At 38.4% G+C, this 17,085-nt stretch overlaps 1 protein-coding gene across 1 annotated transcript; it reads left to right on the forward strand.

The window, feature by feature from the left end:
• Positions 1 to 2,525: 2,525 nt before the first annotated feature.
• On the forward strand, positions 2,526 to 8,189 carry MAP1LC3C (microtubule associated protein 1 light chain 3 gamma). The gene is made up of 4 exons (XM_014057003.2): positions 2,526 to 2,720; positions 3,081 to 3,136; positions 3,370 to 3,476; positions 5,586 to 8,189. The coding sequence occupies exons 1-4, from the start codon at positions 2,660 to 2,662 to the stop codon at positions 5,791 to 5,793; spliced, it is 432 nt and encodes a 143-aa protein (XP_013912478.1). The 5' UTR covers positions 2,526 to 2,659; the 3' UTR covers positions 5,794 to 8,189.
• Positions 8,190 to 17,085: the final 8,896 nt, after the last annotated feature.

Raw genomic sequence — 17,085 nt, forward strand, 5'->3', positions numbered from 1 at the left:
CCAACTGCTGCGGCGCTGGAACGATCTTAACCAATACATTTTTATGTTTGTTTATTAGTCATATGCGTAGAATTTCTCCTTATTTTCGGTTCAGTGTTTTAGTGTTCACTGTTTTTAGAATAGTGTAATTTTAATTTTGCTAACAATTTGAATGTAGGCCCCTCTTGATCTTGAGGCCCTAGGCTGAAGCCTAGTTAGCCTATAGGAAAATCCGGCCCTGGCTCTGATGGATGGTCTAGTAGACGGTACAACTCGGTAATTTGTCTGTGCTTGTGCTTGCATATATCTTGACATCTTCTGACACCATCTGAACCACTTTCAGGAATTGATGGATGGGAACATGGTTTTGTTGTGGTTCTACGCCTATCATTAGGGTTTCATATAGGCAAACTGGGGAATTACTGCTTTTTTCTCAGCTTTTACCTTATGGGATGCTATAGGGTTCTACTCTGTCTCTGTGTTAACTGATATGGCCCATGAACCAATTATCAGGATCTAAATGCCATAGTTAAACAGTCTACACCCAGTCTACACCTACACCTACTTCACCTTTACATTTTCATAAAATTAGGCCAGTAGTGGGATTCACTTACCTTCCCTACTGCTCCGCAAATGTGAGTGCATGTGCCACATCTGTGCATGTGCACTGCCTTCTGCACACGCACAGTGCTCGCGCATTATGTTGCGGCAGGTGGGTGGAGCTTCCCGCAGTCGCCACTACCGGTTTTCCCGAACCAGAGAGAACCGGCTGAATACCACCTCTAGATTAGGCCAACACTCTCATGAGCTTCTGATGGGACTGGGTAATAAAACAAGAAACAACTATAACTAAAAGATCAGCAATTACAAACCTTGAATGTACACTACAGACAGGACCTCCAAATTCAGAAACGTTTCTATCCATCCATTAATGGAGAGACTGCACTGAACCAGTCAACACCTGCCAGAGGGGAAAAAACAGTGCATTCTGGGTACAGCTGTAGGGCAACCGAAAAAAATACATCCAGAAGCTTGGAAGTGGATTTTTTTTTTAAAAAAAAAAAAGTTGAAATGAGAGAACTTGCAATAACAGAAGAAATGGTGGAGTAATCAAAGGAAATCAAAAACTGGTCAGCACCGGGTAACAATGAACCATAGTTTTTGATTGAAACATTGGTCTACACCAGTGATGGGATTCAGCCAGTTCTCACCTATCCGAGAGAACCGTTTGTTAACTTTCTAAGCAGTTTGGAGAACCGGTTGTTGGAAGAAATCTCCTTTTGTTTCCTTCCACTTTAGAGGGCTAATCCTGTAAGGAAGGCAGGAAGGAAACATTCTGGTATTGTTTCTAGCCTAATCTTTATTGTCCTGATTACAGAAACTGCTTCTCCTTATTACATTGTAACAGCTAAGAAGAAACACCCATCGATGTGAGTGACATTGAGTTGGCCATGCACACCCAGTCACATGACCACCGAGCCATGCCTACTCAGATGGTTATTAGGGCAGAGAACCGGTTGTTACATTCTTTGACTCCCACCACTGGTCTACACCCATTCGTTGCCAAGAAGTTTAACAATATACTGTAAAGGAGGTGAAATTGAAGATTGGCTAACATCTGGCAAAACCTACCTGGTAATGAAATGCACTAGGTAACAGCTAAGAAATTACCTGCTTGTCAAGGACTGCCAATGATTAAGGGTGCAATCCTGTATTTCTTTGCTGTGCCACTGGGCTCAAGGGGGCTTTCCTCAGAACAGAACAAGCGCTATAATTAACCCGAATTTTAGCAATGCAGCTAGGACTGCAGCCACAACGGATGAAATTACAGCCCCCGCTGAACAATACAGCTCTGGCAGGAACCCTGTGAGACAAATACCTATTTCCTTTCAAATAAACGTTATGTTTTATGACCCCGGGTTACCCAGCTGTGAGAGACTATTACCCAACTAAACCTATCCATAGGTGCTCAAAAGTTGGGTTCCCTCGAAACGGGTGGAAATGGTTTTGCCGTCAACAGCAACAAACAGATACTCCGGGTGCCATCTAACATTCGGGAGATGAACTGACTAAAGTCACCATCATTCCCCAAACAGCTGATTTATCCCACTGTAACTAGAGAAGAGAAGTCATAAGGCTTATGGTCAAGTCATCTCAAGGGGGTCAGGCGCTCATCTTGATGTTTACCTCACCATAAAGTACTTCCCGGCAGCAGAGTGGACAGGATTTGTTCCCAGAGCAAGGAAAGACGGTCTAGAGATCCTCCACTCCGGGGTGGGGGAACCACAACGGCAAATCGTTCTTACTAGCGAATAGTTTTCTTCCACAGCGAATCCCCCCGCCCCCGCCCGAGCTCTGCAGGGACACGAAGATTGCGCGTGGGCTACTCTGGACCAGAGAAAGGCTGTGACTTGCCACCTTGCAGGCCTTCGTGTCCCGCGCGTTATTTCTTTTTTTTTCTTTTTTGTCTCCAACACCCACTTTTCCCGTTTGGGTCCCGGCCAGACCGTCCGCGGGGAGGGGGGAGAGGGGGAGGAGGGGGGGCAACGAGTGACGTGGATGTCGCAAGCCGTTAGTTAAAAAGGGGGCTCTTCTGCCCCGGCTGTACAGTCCGGAGAGCAGCTGTCGCGGGGCCGCAGTGGGTGTTTTTCTAAGCAGGCTCTTTGCAAAGCTGGGGGAAATGCAACCTTTACAGCAGAACTGCCAGCCCGTCAGGCCGTTTAAGCAAAGGAAAAGTTTTGGTAAGCGGCGGAAAGTGGGCTTACCCTACGTACGAGGCGATTGGTTGGGAAATCAGGCTGGCGCCTTATTTCTCCTGAATTCTGGCGGAAACCGCTAATCTCCGTGGGACGGACGGACTGCTCTGGGATCGGGGACGGGGTTGCTGAAAGCACAGCCGGGCGCCGGCTTTTCCACCGCTCTTTGGAAAGGAAGAAAAGGAAAACGCCTCCGGCGATCTGACCTGCGTGGGGGCAGCTCGGCTTTGCAGGGCTGACCGTCTTGCAGTCCGCTACCTGCTACCTTGGGAGTCGAGGTTTTTCACCTCCACGCCCCCGTTAGGTGAAAACTAATGGGTCTTTCTTGTCATTTTATTTTCACAGCCACCCGAGTGGAAGAAGTAGCAGGCATTCGTGGGAAGTTCCCGACAAAAGTTCCAGTAAGCCTCTCTTTCTCTTCTCTGCTAAATACTCCTAACATTTGCCTAGTGTCTGTTGTTGTTTTTTAAGTGTACCTGACTCAGGGCAGGTTTTCTTGGCCAGTGGTATCATTACCTTCTGTAGATAACAAGAAGTCTGCTTAGGATTGTCTCCTGCTGATAGTAGTAGATGCTTCCACTGGTAGCATGTCCACTGCTTTTAAACATGTTGTGCTTTCTTCTTTTTGAACCAGGTAATTGTTGAAAGATATCAGAAAGAAAAATACCTCCCCCTGTTGGACAAAACAAAGTTTCTTGTACCACAAGAGTTAACTATGACACAGTTTATAACCATCATTAGGTATGTAGCAAGCCACAGATAGGCTATTTATTATTTGTCGGCTGTCAGTGCTTCTGTGCGCACACCCCCTGGCCTGTCTATTTTTGCTACAGGGCTTCTAAGAAAACTTGGGAACTTTGCAAATAGTATGGCTTCTGTTACCCAACACCTTTCTGTGACTTTTCTTCCATTGCTTTGATGAGGTTCAGTCCTTTGAGTCCTCTTGCAAAGTATTCCTCATTATTTGCACAAAGGTATGGTGAGAAAACTAGGCTAGATTAATACAGTCCTGTCTTTTTTTCCTCCTCTGTTTTTTTTAAAGTTCCTAGATTGTTTTAACCATCCAAGAAGAGTTTGATACAACAGATGACCAAGATTTATTTTTTTAAATCTATACCGTTGTGCTTTAAATTCATTTCAATCTATTTTTATTCTCAGCTAGTTTTCCCCAGTCCTATGCAGTCCAGACATGTTCAGCTTTCAATTCCAATATCGACATCAGCCCAAAGTATAGGGAAAGTACTGCTTTAGGAAAAGCTATCCTAAATGCATGTGCATATCTCAGAATAAATACTGACATTTTATTCTTCAGAATCCAGGATGTAACTATGAATTTTTGATTTGGAAAAGTGGGACGTGGCATCAGTAGCTAAGACGCTGAGCTTGTCTATCAGAAAGTTCTGCAGTTTGAATCCCTAGCACCGCGTAACAGAGTGAGCTCCTATTACTTGTCCCAGCTTCAACCAACCTAGCAGTTCCAAAGCACCTAAAAATGCAAGTAGAAAAACAAGAACCACCTTTGGTGGGAAGATAACAGCGCTCCATGCTCCTTCGGCGTTTAGTCATGCCGGCCACATGACCACGGAGACGTCTTCGGACAACACTGGCTCTTTGGCTTTGAAACAGAGATGAACACTGCCCCCCAGAGTCAGGAACAACTAGCACATATGTGCGAGGGGAACCTTTACCTTTATTCATTCCATCTAGTAATTTACTTTTAAATTTTCCTTCATTTTAAAAACTGCTTGCTATGAGCTGGCAAGGGCACTTAAGTATAAATCCAAAAAAACTTCAGGTCTGCAGAATTCATTGCATAACATTATTTTTATCTCAGCTCTACTGCTTCAAGAACTCTTTAAGCTCCTATGACTATTGCTGATTTCAAAATTGATTAGAATCTCTTATAGCCAAGTGAAATAAAGCAGTACATACAAAGTGAGATTACAGAAACTTGGAATGTTCATTAACTGCCATTTTCAAGGTCATAGACTTATCCAATATGTGCTACCCATTAGAATTTCCCAAATAGTGCTCAGAATATTTAATCTTCACTCATCCAATTCTGCCTACAGGAGTATGATTCTTGGAATTATAAAAAATATTTAAAAGTTTTGATTAAGAAGCACACTACATTTAAAAAAAAATATGCTTATTGCTTTGTGACTACACAAAAAAGTAGTGTGCATTTAATCAGCCAAATAAAATTAGCTAAAATTAGTGTGAAATGGCAAGGAACTCCACCGTTAACATCTCCTAGTCTCTACACTCTAGGAACAAGTTGAATTATCTTTGCTGTTTGTAACCTTCCTGTACCACCCTCACTATGGAATCTAAACCCCTAAATAAATGCCTTAATAACACGCAAGCTAAATAAATATCTGAGAGCCAATTTGGTGCAGTGGTTAAGGCATCCAGCTAGAAACCAGGAGCCTGTGAGTTCTAATTATGTTTTAGGCACAGAGGCAGCTGGGTGACTTTAGTGCCAGTTGCTGTCGAGGAAGAAGGCAAAAGCATACCACTTTTGAAAAACCTTGCCAAAAAACTGCAGGCAGTCACAAGGCATCAAAAACCGACTTGATGGCACAAAAAATAAATAAATACTAACGTTAATGATAAATGTAAAAAGCTACACTGAACACTATAAAGCTTATCCCAGAAAAATGGAATGCATGTTGGATAGTCTGGACAACTTAAAAATCCATCTTCTTCCTTAACCCTTTTTCAAAGTACAATATACCATTTTCTGGTGGCAACTTTGCACTTCACCATGTATGTAGCTAATCTACTGCCTATCTACTCTGAAGGAGTTTGCATATTTTAGAAGAATGTCTGTTTTCTTTGTTAATCCAGAAGCAGAATGGCATTGAGTGCTACCCAAGCTTTCTACTTGCTGATAAACAACAAGAGTTTAGCCAGTATGTCTTTAACTTTGGCCGAAGTATACCAAGACTACAAAGATGAAGATGGATTTGTATACATGACATATGCTTCCCAAGAGATGTTTGGAGGTCTAACTACTTCCAAAGTAAAATGCAAGGAATATCTCCTAAAAAGATAAGTCTTCACTTGGTGGCAGCATGGCTGAACAGTGAGCTGTACATCATTCAGATTACTTGAAGATGAAAGGTGCTCTGTCTAACGCGGGCTCTTCTGCAAAATTAATGGCCCAGGAGTTGGCAAGACCCAACTAAAGAACTGAGGAGTGGGATAAACCATCCCAAACAAATGAAATGGACACATAGTTTAATAATTTGGCTCCTTGCCAGCCAAAGACATTAGTAGTGATATGCTACCCTTAAATCATGTATCTGCTTAAAAAAGTGTTGCCGTAATTGGAAATGAATGAAAACGATGAAATTTTATAACCAAGTTAAATGACCTGGACACGAATTGTCTGCTTAACAGAGAATAACATGTGCACTAGAGAGTAGCAAGCTGTCATAGTTAGCTGAACATTGCAAGGCTGAGCCAGCGCTGACTTTTATATTGTCTGCTTTTATCAAAGCCATTTGCTTTCTTCCTCCAAGAGGAATATTGCTGATGAGTAGGATGGCACCGTAAATTTTGCAGGACGATGTCTTTCCACAGACTAGAAGTCGCTCCCTTTACAGAATAGTGACAACTACACACAAGCGGCTTGTAGAATTGAAACTAATATGGTGTAATATAATGGACTCTAATGTTGGGAAAGGAGAAAGGAAAGAGGACAACCAGCAGCAAGGTAGATAGATTCAGTTACCGTAACAATGAGTGTACCATCAGAGTTCCTGAGGGACCAGATTAGGAACAGAGTATCATAAAACAAATCTATAGGGTCACCAAGAGTTGACAACAACTTGATGGCATGTAATCATCAGTCCTTCAGAGAACATTATTGCACACACACATTCCTCAGATATCAATTGCTAAAAATTAGTAAGTGAGTTTTGTTGGGGGTGGTGATGACTGTGTCAAGTAATGCAAGAACATAGCCACTTAAATAGGAACGCAAATTCCTATATGGCATCTCGCAATTGTTTAACTTGTATGTGACTAACTCAGCGTTGGTGCTGAGGCAGCAACTCCAGAAGCTAGAACAGTAGCCTTATCACAAGGCTGTGTTCTTGCCTTTTGAACTCTGCTCTGAGCTTTAACTTTGATTGAAGATAAGATTATAGTATAAAGATGAGCTGTGTGGGTGAATATGCATGTGTAATTGTGTATGTATGTGTGTGCTGTAGAGTCATATGTTGTATTTCATAAAGTGCACCAGGATTACAAGCTACTTAGTCTAAAGCCAGCTAATAAAACCATGTCTTTGAGACTCTTCTATCAATGCCATACTTAAGAAAAATCTATCTCAGTAGAACTGTCTTAAGGTTGCCCCCAAGTTAAAATCCTGTTGGTAGCCTCTCACTGCCCAAATGACTTGGAAATCTTGGAAGAGTTTTGGAAGGAACAAACTGAAGAGTTGCTGGTATTCACCCCAGAAAATATTGTTAGTTTTCCTTCCAACGTAGACAAGAAGACAGATAAATTTCATGTCCAAAATAGTGGTTTTGAGGAGTCATTGGTTGTAAAGTGAACAGATTTGTTGATCTGGTAAGACACAAAGCTTTATTTGATGGTCAAGTTCTGGCTCACATGTAAAGATCCTAACCCAGGGGTCCCCAACCCCTGGGCGGTGCAAACAAACAAAGCTCCATCAGTGGGATACAGGCAGCACACAAAACCATGCTTCCTCCGGTCGGTGGAAAAACTTTTCTCCACCAAACCAGTTCCTGGTGCCCAAAAGGTTGGAGGCTGCTGCCCTAACCTAATTTAAGAATATTTTATCCAGTTATACTCGATGCTTTTTTGTGAAGTGAAAATAGATATGTATTTGTTGAAAATAAATTAGAACAATAACTCTGTCCTTTAAAATTGTGTTTCTCTCAATATCCTTTATATACGAGTAGTTCAACAACTTTTTGTGCATTTCTAAAAATGACATGCATTTATTTCTGCTTTAACAAGATGACACAGTTTCATTAAAGTAAATGTTTTTGTCTAGTCCATATTTATGGCTGTGCCTGCAGGAGGGGTGCACATTTTTACATGTATTTTCTTATATGCCTTTTTGTTATTTTGTGACACAAGCTGTTTTTTGTTCAATTAAAAGAGAGTTTAGCCATTATGGCATTTAAGACAATATTTGTTTGGCAAGACCAACATTCAAAATCGTTAGAATTGCTGCAAGAATGTGTGTAAAATAGGATGCCACAGAGTAGCTAATACATAATTGCCCTTAAAGGGATTTCTCACTTGCAACAGTCTGCAATATGTTTTTCTTCTTTTTCTCAAAGAGAGTCAAATAGTATGTTCAAGGTATTAACTGTACTATTTTTGAAATGATTTGCTCTTTCTTGAGAGTAAAAGACTGAAATATTGTGGTTTCATTATGAAAAGAATGAACTGGAGAAAAATTAAACATTATGTAACTAAAGGACTCTGGTCTGAAATTTCTTGAGACTTCCAAAATGACTTGTACAGTATTAAATGTATTGCAAATTAATAGGTTCTAATGATACATTAATAATTTGTTAAATATATATGGTGGCCAACTCTAATTACTTTGGATGGTTTATAAATGGTTAACATTTAAAATAAGAATTCTCCCCCTCCCCCCCAAAAAATAAAGATGGCAAAAATGTATAAGCATGATGGGAACAGGGGGGGGGGAGAAGTGTGCATGGGGAAGAGGGTTCTTCGATTATGCTTTCCAAAGGCCTGGTCGATGAATGAGGTCTTCAGGGCCCTTTGAAACCCCAACAAAGCAGAGGTTGTATGAATCTTGGGGGAAACAACATTCTATAAAAATTTTATGTAAATACTGGGTTTTATTACATGTGTGAAGCTAGCTTGAAAGCTGGGGTATTAAGGAACTGGACAATACATACAGAATATAAATGAATGAATGAATGTCTTAATAGAATAACAGAGTTGGAAGGGACTTTGGAGTTCTTGTTGTCCCTGATGAAACCGAAAACGCCATACCATTAGCAGTGTATCTTTACATGCTTACACCATATACTTATAACTTATATCCTTATAAGAAGGTAGGATTACATGCAGTTGAAAGAGAAAGCACTGGTGTGTTTCCAAATCCAAATTTAGTTGAGCATTGGTACTCTAACACTATATTCAACTTAGAGATGACTTATTTTCTACAATCAGTAGTCGTTAATTACTGAAAAATTGGAGTGTTCAGCACAGGAACTGAAAACCAATGATTAATGAATCTAAATAGGTGATTGAATTCTATTGGAAATGTAGGAAAAAGAATAATCTAAGCCTGGTACAAATTGTTATCTTTTCCTATTTAAATTATCACAGCTGCCAAAATGTCTAGATGTATTGCCATTTTTAAAAGGGAAGGAGCAGGGGCATCAGTTGGAAAATTAGAAAAATGAAGAATGCAACTTTGTAATAGACATCCCATGCTTTCCATATGCATGTTGTGACTATTTTAGAAAACGTGAATGATGATATATATGGTCAGCCTTTGAAAACCATGCAGAAACTTCAGTAGTTGTGCTAGTGTTCTGTTGGCTTCTAAAAATATTTTAAATTCACTTAGCTTTCACGTAACTAATTTCTCATAAACCACTGAAAACAGAGAACCTTTGAAATATGTAATGCTGCCATAAATTTGTTCATTTATTTTGATTCTTTTGATTTGAATACTTTTATAGAATTATATTTTTATTTCTAGTATGCTATAATAAAATATTATTCTAATTTATTTGATGACTACATTGAAAATTGCTGGGAATTGGTACAGATCAGTGAAAATAAAATATTTTCAGGGATGGGCAATAACATACTCTGTATATAAAGCACAACCCCATCAGTAGCAATATTATCAGGGGAGATATCATATTGTATGTGCAACAACAGCATAGGAATTAGCTCTTCCAATTCTACTATAGATTACAAGACCAAGTGAAAAACTTTCAAATTCTGAATTCTTCAAGTCACATGGAATATAAAACTAAATTGTACAGAGTGTGTTGGAGGAGGAGAGGAGGAGACCGAAATGACATAATGTGTACATTTAGTCATTGTTTTAAAATGGAATCTGTACGGATATATTCAAATAGGTTTTTTTAGACACAGAGTTTCAGTGTGTACTCGGCTGTACATAGAGAGTTGTTAAATGAAGAAAAAAGACTTGTTGATAACCCTATTTAAAAAAAACCCATAAAATTGAACGGTTATAGGAGCTTTTTGAATGCAGGTAATCCTTGACTACCTTTCATTTAGTGATCAAAGTTATAACTAGGTCAAAGGAGCGAATGAGAACACCTGTGCATTTCCCCCCAAAGGAAATGCAGATAGCACACAACTTGGTTTTTGAGACTCTGGCAGAATATAATGTATTTTAATTTGAAATATGATTTATGATATATTTATGATAAAATTATAATATCCCTCAATAATATATTTAATTATGCCCATGTCACAAAAGTAAACTATCTCAACCATATTCTCTCACTCTCTAATAAAGGAGAATATGTATAGCTCAAGATTGACATGAGGCGGTCCTTGGTGCTCTCTGACCTTGCTTGTTTATTTGCAGATGTTTCATTACCCAAACTAGATAACATCAACAGTGCTAGTCACTGGCCTAGTCTTTCACTGATAATGTGACCTAATTTGGGTAATGAAACATCTGTAAGAAAACAAGCAATCTCAGAGAGCACCGAGGGCCCTTCTCTACTTTGTTTCCATAGTCCTTCCATGCAAAAGATTACTGTTCTATTTTCTCCTCATGGTATTCTTCAAGTACCTGCTATGATGAAGAAATTGCCTTAGAGATTACCCCAGTTGATTGATCAATAGGGCTATTCTGTTTATAAACCTTAGTACAGAATGAAACAGCAAGCAATTTAGCTACAGATTACTTCAGTTGGAAGGCAATGACCTTGATAGCTAGCCAAATATTTTTTGAGTCAGGTGCAAAAAGGAGTAGAAAATAGTTACTAGAATAGCATAGAGGAACTAAAAACAACCCCCCGGAATCTGTTACAAGCCCTTTCTATGCTAAAGAACAAACATCTTGTCAGCTGCTAATAGCAATAGCACTTAGGGTATTGTATATTGACTCAGTCCTCCATTCTTCCGAGGTAGGTAAAATGAGGACCCCAAATTGTTGGGGGCTAGATGCTGACTCTGTAAACCACTTAGAGAGGGCTGTAAAAGTATATAACTCTAAGTTATATATATATTTCTAATTCTATACTGCTTCACAGTACTTTCCAGCTCTCCCTAAGCGGTTTACAGTGTCAACATACAGGGCGGGGCATAACCTTTTCCTAGGGGGTCACAGCAAGATCGACAGCAGTTTACAACTTCCGCGACACCTCATTTTAAAGCCCATAAAAAACTGAATTGAATGAGCTATTAAATGTTAAATTTGTTTCGGTTGAAACTTTGAGAATGAATTTGGAAACTGTGTTGAAAAATCTGGAAAATCGAACGGAACTGTTTGAAGATTTGTTGTGTTCTTATCCACCTCGTTTGAATGCTGTTCGAAGGACTAATGGTGGTCATACTGACTATTAAATCGTGTCAATAAACTCAGTTTTTGATGGGCTTTCGAATGGTGTATGAATTATTTGTGTTGTTATTACAAGTGTTGCTGTGACCCCCTAGGAAAAGGTTATGCCCCGCCCTGTACTGCCCCCAACAATCTGGGTCCTCATTTTACTGAGCTGGGAAGAATGGAAGGCTGATCAACCTTGAGCCAGTGAGACTCAAACTGCCAAACTGCTGGCAGCCGGCAGTCAGCAGAAGTAGCCTGCAGTACCGCATTCTACCACTGTGTCACCACGGCTCTTTCATATATTGGGGAAACAACAGATGGGCACTGCCAAACTGGATTTCTGGATGGGATCCAGAAATCTCACTGATAAAATATTTTCAGGCAGAATTGCAGAACTCTGCTTTGACAAAAATAATGATACTCAAAATGCATAACTGAAATAAGGACACTTAGCTGAAGTTTATAGTTCTTTCCCAATAACTCCAGTATTAACTAAGGAGCATCTGAATAGTGACGTTGATGACTAGGCAATTTAAAAAAAATGCAAGAAATCCCACAAAGGAATTAAAACAAAACATCATATCAAAAAGTATAAAAATATTAAATTCTTCCAAATTCCTCAAAGAAAAGATAAAGCTCAAAATGATAAACATTCTGGACAAAAAAAGTGGAAAAGATAAATCCAGTCTAGAGAACAAGACAGGCAAAAGCTTTCCTAGACGTCTGAGACAGGTTCAGGATGTGATGATTTGAAATCTCTGCTATGCTTGCTGATTCAAATCCAAGAATCATTACAATGTTTTGATATATTTCTTACTACAGAACTACTGTATGGCACATTTTGACTAAAGAGACTAACAATCCTTTTTTGGCACAGCAACTTATTAAAACTAAATTAGTGTTCTTTAATTGCCTTAAGCCAATATCATAAACTCATGCAAAGGATTATTTTTTCCCATTCAATTCACTCCCTCTGTTCATTGGCTATCTGATTTAAAGACATTGCAAGGGTTGATTATTTACTCTCTAATTATTAACTCATACTGAGAGATAGTAAAATTCTCTTCACATAAGGTTGCTGAGGAGTTTTTTTAAACAGAAAGCTATATTTGCCTACTGAAATATCTTACTGTCAAGGTTTTTCCAAAACTTCTATTTATATACATACTAGTAGCTTCGCAATGAAACTATCTGATCGGGCTATGCAGAAGGAATTCTGTTCAGAATTTGTTGGCTCAGTGGTGGTCAGTGACTGAAACACATAAGGGAATATCGCTCCCACTGCCTTGAGTCTGGAAGCAGTTCTATAGGTGGAAGGCATAGACATTTTGGTAAGGTACTGATGTTTAGTACTGTAAGGAGCCCCGCATCGCTCCTGAGTGAAGGAGTGGAATGTCTGCCAGTTTGAACTGAGGTAACAGAATGTAAGGCAACTGGCAGTTGGAATAGAGTTCTTTTCAGGTGGGGAGGGGGAGTAGAACTCCCTAGCATCAGTGTGTGTTAATTACTGTATAAGAATTACTAATGATCTGATGGTCATTTCAAAAAATCCTTTCTTAGCGAGCACCTAGAAGCCAAGAGGAACATACGTGCCAAATTTCAAGTTTGTAGGCTTTACGGTTCTGCAGGCTTCGTGATCAATGAGCGGTATTTGCCTTATATATATATATATATACATATACATACACACACACACACACACACACACACATATATATATATACATCTCCCTTTATTTATTTATCAGCACAAATAAACACACACACACACACACATATATATATATATATATATTCCTTCAAGCCTCCTGCATTGTCTAAGAGAGAGCCAAAATTCCTGGAAATGGCAAACACTGTGCTCAAGGAAAAGCAACCAATAGACCCACCAAGATTGCTTCTCTCAATGATCTTTCTGCGTAGCAATAGAATAATAAAATGCATTGAAAATGAATGCTGAAAATAGGGATTCTGTTATCCAAGGAGTCCATACTTTACATGCCAGAAACTTCTTTATTTACAGTAAATCATAGGTTGTCCTCATTCTCAAAAAGAAATTGAATGAAATATAGATCTCTAGATTTTCAAGAATTTAGTATAACTCCTCCTCCAACTCATCCTATCTTTCAAAGTATTCCAACACAGCCTGCTGCTATAGCAAACTCTTATTAAAATATGTATTCATGGTGAAACAGGGATTCTAGATCTGATTAAAAGTTCTGATTGATACTGTGTTACCCAAGCTAATTTATTTTTTGGTATACTTATTTGGATAACTGGGAGCTGGAAAAATAGTAGGGATGGAAACTTAGAAAGAGACAAGCATAACAAGTTAAGAACTTAAGATGTTAAGGACATGATGTGTTACATTGTTTCTGAATCTGGGACTAATTAGGTTATTTGAAGTGCTACCCTATGCCTCGGCTGTCTTGAAGTGGACTAGAAAATGGCAGATCCTGCTTATAATTGTCTAATTCTCATGCAGGCAAACTGCCAGTGGTACAGTTCTATTAGGGAGCAATTTGATTTATATATAAATGGTGCAATGTTAGATTCCCCTCAAGCCTCTGTCATCTTAATATTTATTTATTATATTTATTTATTGCTTTATTTATATCATCTATATCCTTGAAATTAAAAATGAAACATCATCATAATATATTATAGCACAGAGTCATAGAAATTGGTCTCATGAAACTATACTTATTAGCGCTGTGAATGAATAAAAGTAAAAATGATTTAGAAGAGTGTTTTGGTCTGTGTAGAAGTGTGAGTACAACATCTCTAAAGTAGCTATGGCTTTTTTCAGGAGTCTACATGAGCCTGAAAAAAGATGTGGCTGTCCTAAAATGCTATCCCAGTTATGGTCCTTTACATTTTAAAGCACCTCTTTAGAATCATTTTTACAATATGCACAGTTCTACGGTATATATGCATGCATAGGTGGAAGAAAAAGTGGTATCTACCAGGGTTGTGATAAGCTGATGATATTCCTTTGAATTTCAGTAACTGAATGGTGATTCCTATTAGTATTTTTCAAATTAATTCTAATACCAAGATATCTAAACATTTGGTTCAAAGCATAAGACAAAGGCATGCATTCTACAACCCAACCTTTGCCACGATGAAGTTTATGATCCAATAGTGCTTTCCCAGTGGGTAAATGGGAGAAGATCATTGTTTCTGATTCTCTTTCCTATGTTACTCAGAAATCTTCTCTGTAGAATTGGGAGCTTTTCTGAAAAGGTTGCCATAAAAACTGTAGTAAATAAGAAATGTTTTCTGCAAACAGGAATTTTCTGAATACTTTTGCTAGTGAAATAACAATCACTCTAAACCAGAGAATCAGTCAACAACCATCCTTACAATTTCAATATAAATTACACTTAATTAAACATACCAATCAGATGTATGTTACCTAGTACTGAGGAGCTGGTATATAGAGGCCAAAAACAACAACAAACCCCTCACGTAGTATCTTAAAAGCTAGCATTTATTTTGAAGTCTACCTTTAATGGATTTCAGTCAACAGACTGAAATTAGTTATATGCTCAGGGAAACTTATTTAGGACTGAAAACACCTGTACCAACACATCTTATATGTTTTTTATCAGACTTATGCATTGCATAAAATTGATTTCAGCAACTTTAAAAAAATCAAAATAATGATAGGGTAATTTTTCCAAAGGCATATGAAGCAAAGCAAGTTGCCATGCAAACTGCTTATACCGCAAGTTTATGAGCAAGGTATCTAATCTATTTTCAGCTAACTATTTAAATACTTGTCTAGTACTATTCCACTGTTTACAGTGGATAGGTCTTTTATTTGCAATACCCTGAGCAAGCTGATAGCACAGTCCAGATGTTTTCAGCAGTTCTGCAAGGCTACTGACGCTCCTATGCTATTTATTTTTAAAGTTTTCTGAACATTGTCACTGATAAATTTTTTGAAGCCTTTTCAGTAAATTCTGAAATTTTAAAAGGGTATTATAATGAAGAACTGCTAACTGACTAGGGACTGTCCTCAAGCAAAGAATAAATACCATGATCTTGCTTCTCTTTCTAGTTAAGTCATTACTAAGTGTTATATGATTCTTGATGAATGTATTTTTTTTCTTTTATGTACGCTGAGAGCACCAAAGACAAATTTCTTGTGTATCCAATCACACTTGGCCAATAAAGAATTCTATTCTATTCTATTCTATTCTATTCTGAACAGTTGAATTAGACTGCATAGCAGTAATTTTAAAACTGTTTATTCCAAAGTAGTACACTTATATTGCATTTGTATTATATGCCAAAGATCCGGGTTTGGTCCCTGGCACCATCTTAGAGTGCTGGGAAAGACAGATATTTGGAATATCGTTGTCAATGATTTTCAAATTAAATTTGGTGTACTTTCTAATATTAGTTTTATCCTTATGCAGAAAATTGCAAATTTAAAGTATAACATATCTCTCATTCTAAAAGAGGTCAGAGAAACTATGCAAAATACCATAGATTATATTATCTTGAGCATTAAATTGGTGAAATAAAAGGGCAGAATCTATACATTTATTAAGACATGCAAAGCAAAACAAAATGTATTAACGTGAATCATAACCACATCCTTTGAAAAGCTTGTGCAGTTGGTCTGAAGTCGCCTCCTCATTCTATATGTGCGTATGATATGTACAACCAATATTTCTATTGAGATTTCCAGAGAAATGAGGCATCTCTGCATGTGCATATAAGTGCAGGCAGCCAGTACAGCAATCAAGTGTTGTTTTAGTCAACCAACAGACATCTGACAGTTGATTGTCCAGCCAACAAACCCTTCAAAGGACACATTTAACATTTCAAAAAGCAGTGCTTCGCTCAACCTAGCTTTTTCAAATGTGTACAGTCTTAATTTTTATGGGTAGATTCATCTTATACAGTACGTATTTTCTTTAAAATGGCATTTGCGCAGTTCTTGACATTTCTATAACCATTTAGAAATAGACTCTAGTGATAGAACCATGAGTAATAGTTTATATAGCCAAACAATTGATCCACTGGTATGAGGAGGATATCCATTTTGGAGATCCCATATTTAGAAAAGTACAAGTTTTTAGAGGAATTTACTTTAACTAAAAAATAAAAATCATAAAGACAAATAAGGACTGAGCATGCTCAGTAGCCACTGAATTCTGAAAATGGAACTCCGACCAGAATAATTCTCACCCACCCCTTTAATATTCTTAATTAGATAATATTGATTTTGTATTGAACTAAGGCAGCTGTTTGAGTCAGATCATCCATTCTATGTACAGTAAAGTGGTCCTCTTTCATCCTTCTGCTGAAAGAAATATAGTGTCAGTAGACCATATGTCAGACACAGGAAACCAAAAGCAATTCAGCACTGAGCCACGGGACCCCTTCAAATTATATCATAGGCATTGCTTTCTGAAAAGATGGATGTGTTCATCGCAGCTAACCTCCGTGAACCTCCTTTCAATCCAACACAAATATTAATTTAGATTTTGAAGCCTTGAGCCTCTGACACATTAGACATCTTATGCTCCAGCTGAACTGTGATTAAGCTGTAGACCCATTAGCCAATCTGCCAGTTGCTTAGCAACCTCATCTGTCCCGTGAAAGCAGTTGCTCTTCAAATGTGCCAGGTTTGTTGCAGTTACCTCAGTCCATGCTCCATGATAGGGAGGTTGTCCAGAAACAACAGGCCCACATTTTTGCCTTGAGTACCAATTGGCAGTTTGAAAGACCTTTGAGATGGAAACAGATGCGCTGAAACAAACCACGAGAA

Source organism: Thamnophis sirtalis, unplaced genomic scaffold, assembly GCF_051295495.1.
Source record: "Thamnophis sirtalis isolate CommonGarterSnake01/CBP01778 unplaced genomic scaffold, rThaSir2_p1.2 scaffold_6, whole genome shotgun sequence".
NCBI lineage: Eukaryota > Metazoa > Chordata > Lepidosauria > Squamata > Natricidae > Thamnophis > Thamnophis sirtalis.